This window comes from Chrysemys picta, chromosome 1, assembly GCF_011386835.1.
Source record: "Chrysemys picta bellii isolate R12L10 chromosome 1, ASM1138683v2, whole genome shotgun sequence".
NCBI lineage: Eukaryota > Metazoa > Chordata > Testudines > Emydidae > Chrysemys > Chrysemys picta.
This window is the reverse complement of record NC_088791.1, coordinates 193,864,685-193,879,186: the sequence shown is the minus strand read 5'-3', so window position 1 is coordinate 193,879,186 and position 14,502 is coordinate 193,864,685. Positions and strand designations below refer to the sequence as shown.

The following is a 14,502-nucleotide window of genomic DNA, read 5'->3' as shown; positions in this document are numbered from 1 at the left end:
CGCGACTACACTCGGCAGCGCTGTGAATCCCAAAGTGTAGCCAAGGCCTTAGGCAGTTAAGAAGGAAATGCACAGTAAAAGACAACACTTCATCCTGACCTGATTTACCACGCGGGGTAACCTGTTTATAGCACACATGCAAAATCATGCCCTTTCTGATAATCATGCAGTACCTATAGACAAGATTTGCTCCAAGCCTAATTAAAACAATGTGCACACAAATGCAACCCTTACCATTATTTTAACTTATACAGAGTTCCCATGGTTTTAGCTACAGAAATGGTCCTGGCCAGTCGTCATGATTTTACAGAAGGAATGTTTTGAAAGTGGCTGTGGGCATTTCTTCGTTAAAGATTCCAAGATGGCTGGCAAGAAAGCCAGCAGTTAGAGGCATTTAAATATTTTTTTTAAAGGAATATATTTAAACTTTAGCCATATATGGGTTTTTATTTAAAGAAATAAATGGCTGCCATATTCACCATCCTGAAAGGCTCTGCCGGGTTAGAATTCATTTTCATCACAGGGCTCTTTAAAAAAGGATACACTTATCCTCACTTAGAACACAATTGTGCCCACTTACTCATAATGAGTAGTGCTATACTCTACATGCAGACCTAGTGAAATCAAATCAATGGAATTACTATTAGAATAAGTTACCACTCTATGAATACGAAAAGCAAGTCAACATGGTCAGGGACACAACCCCATGCTCTGGGTGTCCCTAAAGCTCTGACTGCCAGAAGCTGGGAGCAGGTGACAGGGGATGGATCACGCAAAATTGCCCTGTTTTGTTCATTCCCTCTGAAGCATCTGGCACCGGCCACTGTCAGATACTGGGCTAGATGGACCACTGGTCTGACCCAGTATGACCATTCTTATGTTCTAGAATTAGATTTTAATACCTGTTTTGTAAATGTGATTTTATCTCTGTACCACTCCTAGCACAAGTTTTCCTTGCATTAGTCTACAGTGAAATCAGATAAAAGATCAAGAACACAGCGAGAGAACAGTGCTAGTTTTAGTTTCCCCATCTATAAAATCAGGATAACACTATCTCCTTTAGTAATGTTTCTCAGATCTGAAGATGAAAACTATTGTAACCCCATTTTGACCAGAAAGATTAGGCAAAGTTCAGGGCCTTGTGGGTTGTTTCTGTTCGGAGGAGAATATGATTGAGTCAGGTATCCTTGATGCAATCATATCTATTTGATTCCTCCTGTGTTCAGAAAAAGGAATAGGAAACTGTTTGCTCCAAGCTCCTCAGCATTTCTCAGAACCATGTTCCCAGTGCCTGTTCAGGCTGTCTCTGGTGCTTCCTTGCTCCTCTAGTCTTTCTGCTGTTTCTCTGAGGCATTCAGACGTACACAGCTCCGCCAATCAATGCCTTAGCCCCAGCATTTGTTATATCCATCCCCCTGGGCCACATAGTTCAGCTTCTGCTCAAGTTTTCATATATGCCTGTGTTTTGGGTGGTATGCCTATTGTTTCATCTGTGTGGTTATACAAAGATGTTTAATGGCTTCTTTATATTTATCATGAATGAAAGGCAGCTATTACACCCACCAATTTCAACAAGGTTTAATCCAACCCATAACAATACTATCTAAGAATGAAGTAGATTGAGAGGGACTTAAGAGATCAGTATTCAGAGTACAGAAAAAGATGATATTTAAGAAAAGGGAAGGGGAGAGAGGAGAGAACGGTTTTCAATGGTTCACATTTCAATGGTGAACCTCTACCCGGATTAACTATTCAGAAAAAAAAAAATTAAAAACAAAACTATCCAAGGAAGTTGTGTGTACAGTGCCCAGTACAATGGGGCCCCCATTCTGACTAGGTTGCGTGGCTACTGAATACAAATTAACAAAAACAGAAAAGAGGCCGGTGACCAAACAAACAGCATCAAACCTTTCTGGTTATTTTCAAAGCTCACTCACTCACTACAATATTAATAAGATGTGAGCTGAAAGGGCATTTAAGGGACTGACAAGCAAATGAACTAACCAAGTACAGGTCTGCAAGAAAGCTGCATTTGTTTTGTCCAACAGCCCAAAACTCACCACGTATAAACTGCAGAATGCCCTAAGTTTTCAGTCATATTATTTGACCACAATTAATGAGGGCAGTCATGTTGTCAAAAAATTATATACATTACAGATAAATGCTCTGTTTGTCAAACAGTCTGGAAAATGTCAGTGTCTTAAGAATTAATATAGATTTAAATCAGCAAGAGTTACCATTTAAATGAATGTTAGTTTTACACAGTAAAATTCTTCCGGTGGTGGTGAGAAAGAACAGTTACTGACCCTACAGTAAGGGCGGATATCCTACAGTTCAAGTTGATACCAGTGCATGTGGGTGCATATGTGCCTAATGCACATGAGATTGGAGGTTCTTGTGATTTTTGTTTTAAAGTAGTAGTCTGTTTTGGGGCACGCTTGCACCATATGCCTCCTTGTGCTCCCATGCCCGGACATAAGGAAGGGGCAGCTGTGACCCACCTTCCATTTTCTTGCAATTTGAAACCCATGTTTAGATGAGGACTCTGCAAAGAAGGGATTGAAGGCAGGTGATGGGACTCACACGGACAATAGAAAAGAACTAGTTACTATAAGGTAAGTAATCGGTTTTTTTCAGCTGCATCAGTCAAACAGTACTTAGCAGCCATGTCCAGTGCCAAGTCCAAAGCATAATGTTTGACAACGGTCAGTTGGTTTTTCCATTTCACTGCTTTGCAGATTTCTGATATAGGCATATTCCTGAAGCACGTGAATAGTACTGCTGGAGCTCTGGTGGAGTGAGACTTAGTCTCTCTCCCACCAAATACACCAGCCAGCTGGTAACAGAGAGAGATACTGTGTTATCCATTGCTCTGTGAAGAGATGGCCTGACCTTTAGAATGCCCAGCTAGAGCCAGAAACATGGGGAGACGGTGTGAAGGGTCCTGTCAATGCAACAAAACAAAGTCCTGGACACGTCTAAATGTGTGCAACTTCTTTTTGCCAAGTGCAGACTGTAGTTTCGGGAAGGAGATGGGTAGATTGATAGGTTTAGATAAAATTCTGAGGACTACTTTGGGGATGAAGTTTGGTGAGGTCTTAGCACCACTTTATCCCCATGAAATGGTCATTTAGGGAGGGTTAGCCATAAGTTCTGTACGCTTACTACCTTTTCTGGCTGAAGTGATAGCCAACACAAAGACTCTTCCGAGTGAGGTAACTGTAAAGCAGCTCTCTGAAAGTGGATCAAAGGGAGCAGGCTCCATGAGTCTAACGAGGACTGTGTTGAGGTCCCAGGTAGGAGTAGGTTCTCTGACTAGTGGGTATGTATGTAATAACCTTTTGAGGAACTTTGATACTGTTAGTGAGAAAAAACTGAGCATGACTGTACAAGCAGATGGCATGCCAAAACTGTTGGGAGGTGGACCTTAACAGAACTGAACAAGAAACCAGCCTCCTTTAAATGCCATAAATAGTCAACAATCTTCAGTATCAACGCCTGGACTGAAACTAGACTATATGTTAAGTGGCCCACATCAATAACCTCTTCCACTTAGAGACAAATACGTCTTTTTGGTAGATGCCTTCCTGCTCCGTATCAGGATTTCTTGGATCTTTTAGGGAGAAGTCCTTGTCCATGCTACTCAACCACTCAACATCCACACTGTCAGATGCAGTGAATTTAGATCTGGATGGAGTATCTGGCTGTGGTGCTGTGGGATCATGTCTGAGGAGGCCGAGAGCTGACTAGGCTGTTGAATGGACACTTGTAGCAGGTCCAGAACCAACAGTGCCTTGGTCAGTAGCCAGCAATGAGGACAACTGTGGCGCTGTCTTACTTAACTTCCATAATTACCATAGGAAATCAGTGGGAAGGTACACCTCTACCCCAATATAACGCAACCTGATATAACACGAATTTGGATACAACGCGGTAAAGTAGCGCTCCTTCTTTCTACTGCCAGATAACGGGTCTGATGTGCACTCGAGAGAATGCTGGTGAATCTGGCCTTGCTCTGGTAGCGATGATCATCTCTGTATCCAAACTGACTCACATGGATTACTCTAGCAGATGTAGTTTGAGCTAAGCATCCCTGGATTTGTGGGTCCTGGAAGAAAAGGCCTTGCACACAGGGCACATGACTGGGATGTGGCTTTCTCCTAGGCAGAAGAGGCTTTGTCCATCTTTGATAGAGATCAATCCCTCACAGGACAGGCAATGGTTTGCAGCCTACCAAGAGGTGTGGCAGTTGACACAAAGCACCTTGCCCTGCTGTACCGGAGGGGGGGGGGGGGGGGTGTCACTGATAATCTTTTCTTTTTGAAACATCCAATTCCAAAGAATGTGAAGATGGAGATTTCTTTGAAGTTGGTTGAAAAAACAGTTTTATAATCTCTGAAGACAGTGTCAGATAAGACACTTGCTAGGCAGTAAAAGGGAACTGAGGGAGTATCACTGCTACCCCACCCTTCCTGCCCCTATACGAGGTGGCAGAGACATGTTTATTAAAAAAATCTCCAATCTCAAATGCATGAAGCACAAGCATTCCTACAGTGGGATTCACATTGACAACATCTCAAAGAAGAACTTAGTGGTTTCATTTGCTTTCTCTGAAACAAAAAATCAAAGTAGAGTTGTTAGCAGCGTTGAGATACTTACTGAGATGCTAGGAGGGGACTGAAGATCAGCAGCTTTCACTTTAGAGAGATCATTTAGCTGTGCACCATTTTTCACTAAGTGAATTCTCTCTTCATACTGAGACTACAGAAAAAGACAAAGAAAACCAAAAACAAATCAGCCTTTATATTATTCCACTTACACCAAAATAAGACCTCAAAGTACCAATTAACACTATTACATTTTGAGAGAGACCAAAGACCTAATACATAGAAATAAGACTACACAGAAGTTTGATTTTCTTTTTGCTATGTTAGTGTATAGATTAAAAAAATATAACCATGGAAAGATACATTCATTAATTTTACAGATTTAGGATTACTGGGAATATTCTTCTCCAACTGTGTACCACTACCAGTTGTTCAGCTTCCTAGGATGATTATTATTATTATTTTTTTGTAAACAGCCTTGTTATTTGTTTTCCATACCCCTACCCCAAAGGTAAGAGAAGACTCATTATAAGTTATGTGGACTTGGTAAGCTAATGAGAAAAGGTTGTCACATTTTTGGCCAATTCAGCAAGGATGCCTGCCTGAGTGAACACCTGGGCCCACATGAAGCTCCACTGAAGTCAATGGTGCTTCATTTAAAAGAACCCCAAACCCACATGGACCTCTGCTGATTTCAATATGGCTCCATACAGACACTGGTGTGTATGCTTCAATCAGGGCTCTTACAAGTTATTCATTTAAGTAAATACATTAAGAGTAGCTATTTGAGATCTGTATTAAATTATAAAGGAAATATAAATCCAAATACTTATGATTGTTAAATTATTTTCCAACTAACAGTTTGCATCCATCTTTAAAACAAAGGATATATATATTGCTTTTTTTAACCAACTAGGCACATCACAATTCTACATTTGGTAAGAAGAGATAATTAAGGAGGACTCTTATAATACAGGAAAATGTGTTTGGAAAACAGACTTACTTCTACTTTTTCCATTTCTTTCTTGATATTTGAAATAAATGTTTCCCAAGAATCAATCTGTGACTTCAACTGAGGTAACACTGAAGTGGGATCACTGAAATATTTCAAATTTTCAGTTCAAAATAATGTGATAACTTGAGTTCGTAAGTGATTCTTCAACAGAGAAAACTGCTACCCAAAAGTGTAATGCTCTCCTTCCCCTCCCAGGTAAATCATAGCTGAAGGCTTCAGTCACACAGAATTTTAACAAATTCAAGTATCAGTGTTTGTCTACTAATTTAACCCTTAGGAACTGGCCAGTCTTGGAAAGTAAGAACCCTCAAGCAACAGCCAGACTCCTAAGGATACCCCAAGACCTGGAGAGGTTGCTGTGCAGGGAGGAGGCAGGCCCTTGGGTGGAGCCAATCCCAGCTCTGTCTCCTCACATGCAGAAACAGAGCTCCACCATGCCCATCAGTCTTGCTCCATCTCCTTCTAGTCCTTCTCCCTTCCTCATACCGTCAGGCAGGAAAACGTGGGCAGGTCTGAGCTGCATGAACCACCAGGGCTAAACTAGAACAGGCATAGAGCTGGGAAGTCTTTTACTCTGAATTTTTCCCATGTTGCATGGTCAGAGATTGAATGCTAGCAACCAAGAAAAGATTCTTTACAATTGATGTAATTCGCAAAGCTAATGAATGCCACTTTGCTTTCCTAAACTTTCAGAACTTAATTTTTCAGGCTCCTAAAATGTGATGCAAGGCATCAAAAACACATTCTTGGACAAAGCTTTAACATGGTGTTAGTACATTCTAGAAGATGTAGTTAGCTGTCTAAAAAACATCTATGATGGTATTTATTTAAAGTCACCAATGCAGCTGGCAATGTGAATACCTGTTACCTCCAACAGAAATGTACAGTTCCATTAAATAAATAAGAGCAAGTCTAAATTAGTGAGAGGATATAAAACAATACTAAAACCAGAAAACAAGAAGGTAAAACGATTATATGCAATTACTGAATTTTCATGTGTGTACACTGAATCTAGACTAAAATGTAATTCTAGATGAAATAGTGACAATGTTCTCTAGTTAGACTTATCTTGTGTTTCTATTTTGTAGTTGTTACACAAATTATAGTGATGTATTAAATGCATACCTGCTCATTAACTTTAGGAATTTAAGATTTGCTTCTGCATTTGCAGCTATGCTGCGTAATTTGCATACTTCAGTGTTCTTCCAACTTTCAAGTACTGACACCTAAAATTAAATTCTGTGACTTAAAAGACATACAGTACAAGCATTTTCCTTAGCACAAGCAGTTAAAACTAAGTAAGTATTAATCTAAATTCAGCCTCAATCTGGTCTTTAGTAAACATACTCAGGAAAGACCTAGCTCTAGAACATCTCTGTAGTGAGATATTTCAAGCAGCGTTAAAATGCAATGGCAGAATTGTGTGAGGAAACTTAATGACTCTCAGATGGCTGTAAACAGTCTGCTGAGCATTAAAACTTTCATAAATAGTGAAACTCTTTCCATCCCCATCCTTTGAAAACAGATAAACTTGATACTGTGCATTATCTTTATGATTAAAAAGGTATTTATCTATTTCAAGGCAGATGCATTGGCATCTAGCTCAATAAGGACCATCTTTTTTTAAACACACGACTTGCAATCACAAGCAAATTTAACAATCCAAAACTTCCTTAAAAGAAAAGTTGCATAGCATCTCTTTTATTCAAGAAATTTGAGTTCAAAGCATTCTGAATATAGAAAACCATACAGGTTTTAGAGGAAATCACCTAAGAGAACTATTATGGACAGTCCTATTATTTACAAGATGCCAGCCTTTGAATGAAATATTCAAAGGGATCTGTGCATTCTAATACCACTAGAAATAGATGTGCTGATATTCCTATTCAAGATCAGTAATTTTTTAATAAAAAGGATACATTCTTTTTTGTGAGTAATTCCCACTAATGGAAACTATGTGCATGTCAAAGGGATAAAACATTATTTAATTGCAATTACCTTTTAATAGTAGACTTAACTTTTAAAAAATTTTCTGGCAATATATCACATTGACCCAAACATCCAACCGCTTCTAAAAATATATACACAGAACAAATACAATAGAACCTTGCTAAGTTGCAGTGTCTTGGAGACCCATGGAGAATTAGCAACGAAGTGAACAAAAATATCCAGGATAGCGCATCACAAAACATACTTTGCTGATTGAGCATACTATTAAATATTGTGTAAGTGATTTTGTAACAATAATGAAGCCATCATTAAGACGAGACCTCACCAGATCTCTCTATTAAATCTATTCTGACAAGTGGGCAGATCAACCTTTTTTGTGGGGATTAGTGAAATGCAAAGGAGCAAGGTTCTAGTGTAGCATGTTTTACCTCTGCTGCAACAGCTCTTTTAATACACTCCTGGTAATTATCTTTGCTCTTTTTTATTAGCTCCTCCAGTTGTACTTTTTCATTGGCAAATTTATTACTGTGAAGTAAAATAAAATAAAATAAAAATGAAGATGTCAAAAAGAATACTGGGATGCCATCTACATTTGAACTGTACTCCAAAAACTCTACAACACATTTTTTTCCTCTTCTATAAAAATAACATCACTAATTACATTATGTACATTACATGTAGACATGGATATTGGACTAATTATAGGACAGTGCTAACTCATCTTAAATACGGTGGGGCAGATACACTTACTATGAATAATTCTAAACCTACCACTTGTATACTAAGAAACTAAGGGCTAGTCTATACTGGCAATGTTAAAGCGCTGCTGTGGCAGCGCTTTAACGTGGCGTGTGTGGCCGCGGCAGAGCGCTGGGAGAGAGCTCCCTCCACAAGGGGTGTAGCTCCTAGCGCTGGTGCACTGTCTACACTGGTGCTTTACAGCGCTGAAACTTGCTGCGCTCAGGAGGGTGTTTTTTCACACCCCCTGAGTGAGAAAGTTGCAGTGCTGTAAATTGCCAGTGTAGACAAGGCCTGAGAGCAAGGCTACAGGATTGCTATAACTACAATAAGTATGTGAGCTCCCCCTGCTGTACCGCAGCAGCACTTAAATTATTTCCCACGGCTGCTTTCCGATTAATGTTGATGCTGTTTCAGAGGAAGAGACAGGCTGATCAAATGCAGAATGAGAAAGGTGACCAAGACTTGGGGTGGAGGAGAGATTTTTATTTTCCAGCTTCTAAAAGGAAAGTAGGAGAGCGAGCATAAAGAGAGCTGCAGAGATATAAATGCAAAACACACGCACACATACAGATACATATGGTGGTGATATGCATTTGATAATCTGTGGAATCAACCCAAATTGCATTTAATAGATTTTTATATTCTAAACCCGGAAAAGACCACTCTGATCATCTAGTCTGACATATTGCACAATACATATTGCACAATACAGGCTACAGAACTTCCTTGAATTATTTCCTCTTTGAACTAGAGCATATCTTAAAGATCCAATCTTGATTAAAAAATTTCCAGCGATGGTGAATCCACCACAACCCCTATTAAGTTGTTCCAGCAATTAACTATCTCACTGTTTAAAAAAACAAACAAACAAACAAAAAACACCCTGTTTCTAGTCTGAATTTGTCCAGCTTCAACTTCCTGCCACTGGATCTTGTTATACTTTTGCCTGAGAAATTGAAAAGTCCTCTATTATCAAACTTCTGTTCCCCATGTATGTACTTATTGACAGTAATCAAGTCATCTCTTAACCTTCTTTTTGATATGGTAAATAGATTAAGCTCCTTCAGTCTTTTGCTGTAAGGCATATTTTCCAATCCTTAATCATTCTTGCAGCTCTTCTCTGAACCCTCTTCAGTTTTTTTTTAAAGCCTTCTTCTTGAATTGTGGACACCAGAACTGGACATAATATTCCAGCAGCAGTTGCACCAGTGTCAAATACAGGGTAATATAACCTCTCTACTCCTACTCAATGTTCCCCTGTTTATACACCCAAGTATCATATTAGCCCATCTGGCCACAGCATCACTCTGGGAGCTCATGTTCAGCTGATGATTTACTGTGGCCTTCAAGTCATTTTTAGAGTCACTGTTCCCAGAAGAGAGTCCTCCATCCTGTAAGAAACGCCTGCACTTTTGTTCCTAGATGTAAGAGTTTACATTTATTGACTTGTCATGGCACCTTTCATTGCTTCATCTGCCCTCTAATCAATCTCCCCTTACGACTACTATGGATAGTCTAAATTCTGCACAGATTCAGTAGCCACACTTCTACAACTTCTTGTTACAAAAATGTTTCACTCTTTCCCCCAAAATTCTTGATGCCTAGAACAACTCAAGTGAAAGGTTTGAGGCAGGGGTCGGCAACCTTTCAGAAGTGGTGTGCCGAGTCTTCATTTATTCACTCTAATTTAAGGTTTCACATGCCAGTAATATATTTTAATGTTTTTAGAAGGTCTCTCTCTATAAGTCTATATTATATAACTAAACTATTGTTATATGTCAAGTAAACAAAGTTTTTAAAATGTTTAAGAAGCTTCATTTAATATTAAATTAAAATGCAGATCTTATCAGTTTAGTGCAGTGGTTCTTAACCTGGGGTGCACACACCCCTTGGGAGTGCAAGATGCCCTTTCTAGGGGTACGAGACATGCAAGATTTTTTTTAGAAGCTGGGGGCGGCTGCAGAGCGCTGGGGCCAGGCCAGGAGCAGAGCCCTGGGCTGGCTGCCAGTACCCCAGGGCAATTGCAGAGTGCTGGGCCCCGACCAGGAGCAGAGCCCCAGGCCGGAGGCCTGGACCCCGGCTGGAACCCCAGACCAGCAGCGAGATGAGCAGGGCCAGTGGCTGGTATCACAGGCCGGCAGCAGGCTGAACAGGGACGATGGCCAGAACCCTGGCTGGCAAGGGGCCGGCAGCTGGAACCCCAGACCGTCAGCGGGCTGAGAGGGGTGGCGGACAGAACCCCAGACCGGCAGCAGCTCACCCGCTACCAGTTTGGGGTTCCGCTGGCTCCTGCCAGCTGGGGTCCCGGCCGCTGCCCTGCTCAGCTCACTGCCGGCCAGCAGCTGCAACCCCAGACAGTCAGCAGGCTGAGCGGGGCTGGTGGGCAGAACCCCAGACCGATGGCAGGCTGAGCGGCTCAGCCAGCTGCCGGTCTGGGGTTCCGTCCGCTGGCTCCTGGCCACCAGCCCCACTCAGCCCGCTGCTGACCAGGGGATCCGTTCACCCAGGCAGGCATTGGGTTGAGCAGGGCTGGTGGCTGGAACCCTGGCTGGCAGCAGCATGCCAGTAAAAATCAGCTCGCGTGCCGCCTTTGGCAGGTTGCCAACCCCTGATTTAAGGTCTAAGATCTCTTGATCATTAAGACTACAAATAAGATTTCCTGTCCTTGGTGGTATAAGGTACTTCTTTCTAGCCCTGCTGCTGCATAGTCTAAAATTATGAAAAAATCCTTTTTAAAAGTGTTTAAGAAGAGCAACAACCATAATGTCCCTAAGTAACTAGTATTTAGGTGGTTTTCAGTAAAGCATGCTACTACAGTTAGTTAAAAAAAAAAAAAAAAGTTAAGTATTTTGCTTATTCTCAAAATAAGCCACTACTTATCAACTCAAATCTGGTATTCATGATTCTTTATTGTATCTAGTACAACAGACAACAGTGTTAGGATAATAACACCAACCAATTAAGATAAGTCAATAGTGCTTAGGGATGCAAGAATTTATTAAAAAAAAAAAAAAAAAGTTACCTGATCTCCAGGAATTTATCCAAATACACTGTATATTGCTTGTCCTTCTCATCGATGTTCCTCAAGTACCTACGTGCATCATAAACAAGGAAATCTATTAAGTCTGGCTTGAAAAATATTTACTCAACAACCACAATACAGTCTTCTATAACCTTAGTTGCACAAATATAGTTGACAAATAAGTCTATGCATTTGATTTATAGTTTTGTAGGTAGTTCATTTAGGATTTAATCTCTTAATCCCACAAATCTGTTTTCTGCTAGATCAGCACTGTGAATTTGTAATTTGAATGTTATTGAAGATTATTTCAAGATGTGACCCAACCCATCTAGCAAGACAAAAGAAGGGTTAATCAATAAATATAAAAAAATATATTACCCCCCCCCCAAAAAACATCCAAGGTTCAAAGTCTCCTGAGGTAGGTGGTCTATGTAAATAGAGGACAATGAAAATACAGGAAGATGTCAAAGACGATCAGGGATGTATCACTAAACAAGGGTCAATACACGTTTTGCAAATTAAAAGAAAGCAGTATTGAATGTGTTTACCTGCAAAAGAAAAGTATGTTTAAGCAGAAATGTATGTACCTTAACCCAAGTTCAGTGATCCAACACCTACCTGAAAGACGTCTAAAAACCAGTCAGTATTTATGAAGTGATAAGATCATTGTTGGAAAGCATAAGAAATGATTATAATACCACAACCAACCCTCAACTCATCTAGTACGTCACTCGTTTGAAAATTTCTTATTTGCTAGTATTGCCTGTGCTCACTGAGTATGGTGGTTGGAGAGGAGTTGATTTAGTTAATGCCCTTTTATCCACAGCCAGAGAGCCCTGTTGCCAAGAAACCCCACAGCATGGGGATGATAGGAGCCCATGTAAGGGACGTGCACCCTTAATAATAAGTCTCTATGGAACTGGGATCCTCCTTTCGGGCTTCTGTTTATAGGACAGGATAAAAAACACAGTAGGCATAAGGAAATGCTTGCAGTTTCATTTTGAACTGCAAAATCAGTACTTCTGAATCTAATATCAAAACTACACGCTAATTAGATGCAACGATGGCATGAAGTCAGGTGTAACTATATCAAGAAATGGCAGAACCAAAGCAGGAGGAAATCAATGTTGTCTTTGGATTGCCCCAGAAATGTTCTGTTGCATGACAGAATGAACACAGAAAGTGAATCTGAAATGTGAACCAGTGTTGGGATTTGGTTGGGATGACTGTGTAGTGGGAATGGAGGAGCAGCATAGGAGTTGAGGGAATAGAATATGTAATCAATGATGGTGAGGGAAGAGAGGAAAAGTTCAAAAGGAGTGGAAAATTAGGGGGTGCTCAAAGAAGTGCAAAGGGAAAACCCAATACTGAAGATGGTAGTCTGAGATGGGAAACAAGGTATTATATAACCTGGTTATGTAAATTATTCTGCACGCAGACCTACCAATATCAGTAGGGCTAATCACAGAATAAGGTATGTGATTTTTAAGGGTGTCAGACCCTAAGAAAACAAGTCTAGTTGCATGTACTCTCACTCCATACATGTTACTCAGCTAACAACCATCACCAATTTTGTAGATTTTTATCGTCAGAACAATAATACAAATTATTCTACCATTCAGTTGTAATATACAGAATCAATATTTAAGGTTTATTTCTAGTCAACTAATATTTCAAGTACTTATACTGCTGCTCCCATTTCTAAAATCATGCAAACAAAAATGGACACTTACATCTCATTGGTATCTGCAAGTTTTTTGGATGTATTCTTTGTTGCTTTTAATTTCTCTTGGTTTTCTTTTTTTTCTTGTTGCCATTTCTTAACTTCCATTTCTAAATCTTGGTGAAACCAATCCAGCTCTCTTTGTGTAATCTAGAGGCAGAAAATATTTAAGAAAATGTAGTTTCTTAAAGACATTTCTTTTAAAAATTACTAAAGTAAGTTGTGGGTTTTTTTTTGATTGATACACAGCCTAGCAAATGCATGCTGATTAGAACAAGTGTTCCGGCCAGCATTTGATTCACATTTAGATGAAAATAAACAGGGCTACTCAGAACAAGTGAAAAAGGCATTCTGTTGTTAAAGCTAAGCTTTATTGTGATGATTACCACTTACGTCTCAAGTGCATTATTGATCAATAAGCTGTCTAAAGCTAAGAGGGTTTTTTAAATCATTCCAATTGCTCTTTATCTGTTATCCTACATTGGGGTATGCGTAAAAAATTTACCTTATTTTCTTCAACTTTTTTTTTTAACTGCTCTTCTAAAACACTCGTCTCTTCTGAGCTTCGGCACTGTAACTGTTCATATTTTTCCTTTGCTTCCTTAAGTTGCTCTTGTAATACCTGATGCTCTTTTTCCATACGTAAAATATCTCCCTGAAATTTAGGTTATGAAAGAACTTTTGTTAGAGCACTCAGTATCCTAAAGTAACAACATGAGTCCACAATACATTCATAGGAAAAGATTAATGTGAACTATGGTCCAAGATCTTAGAGAACTTTGTTGATAAAAGGTTAAAAAGATTTTGAATTCAACTCAAGAAACAACTACTGATTCAGCACTGAACTAGCATGAACATTTTGAAGATCTGTTCCCCCCCCCTTGATGTGGGTATAAAACTGCCGTTTAACATTACAGGGAGTTAGATACTCCTATCCACTTGATACTTCTACATCCCAGAATGGAGGGATGTAATCATGCTCAGAATTGTTGGAAAGGAAGAATTGCAAAATTCACCATGAAACTGACTCCAATGTTTGGGCAACAACTAGAGAACCTGAACTCCAAAATTGCCACTTCTTTTTCATTAGACCTCTATAAATTCAACACTATGACATACTAAAAAGCAGGTCCAAACAAGATGGATGGGAAAAAAAACAAAAACCAAACAAACAAACCCCAAAGGTCACTAAAATTCTCTGTCATTTTCAGCCAGATTTATCCTTTCACTACTAAACCTTTTGGGGATGCTTTTTATCTCAAGCTCCTCTTGATCTATACAAATGAAATGTTTTAATATAGTTTGGAAGTAGTTTGGGTGATTTAAGCACTCGTCCCACAAACAAAAAAATCCTATAGTAGTAAAACAAAAATCTATTAAGTGACTAATTTGTTGTTTTATAGCGAGATACTAAATTAAGTGACACTGTGCACTTCTTGTTGGG

At 39.6% G+C, this 14,502-nt stretch overlaps 1 protein-coding gene across 16 annotated transcripts in view; it reads right to left on the bottom strand.

The window, feature by feature from the left end:
- TTC3 (tetratricopeptide repeat domain 3) overlaps positions 1-14,502 on the bottom strand; it is a 143,304-nt gene that overhangs the window by 10,012 nt on the left and 118,790 nt on the right. For 15 of the 16 annotated variants that reach the window (XM_065590367.1, XM_065590376.1, XM_065590409.1 and 12 more), the window contains 7 exons: positions 13,564-13,713; positions 13,069-13,208; positions 11,336-11,404; positions 8,001-8,097; positions 6,748-6,848; positions 5,611-5,704; positions 4,660-4,761 (listed from right to left, as the gene is read on the bottom strand). In XM_065590367.1, coding sequence (XP_065446439.1) covers positions 4,660-4,761; positions 5,611-5,704; positions 6,748-6,848; positions 8,001-8,097; positions 11,336-11,404; positions 13,069-13,208; positions 13,564-13,713 — 753 coding nt within the window. The remainder of the gene's footprint in view (positions 1-4,659; positions 4,762-5,610; positions 5,705-6,747; positions 6,849-8,000; positions 8,098-11,335; positions 11,405-13,068; positions 13,209-13,563; positions 13,714-14,502) is intronic. The other variant, XR_010600151.1, reaches the window with a different exon arrangement.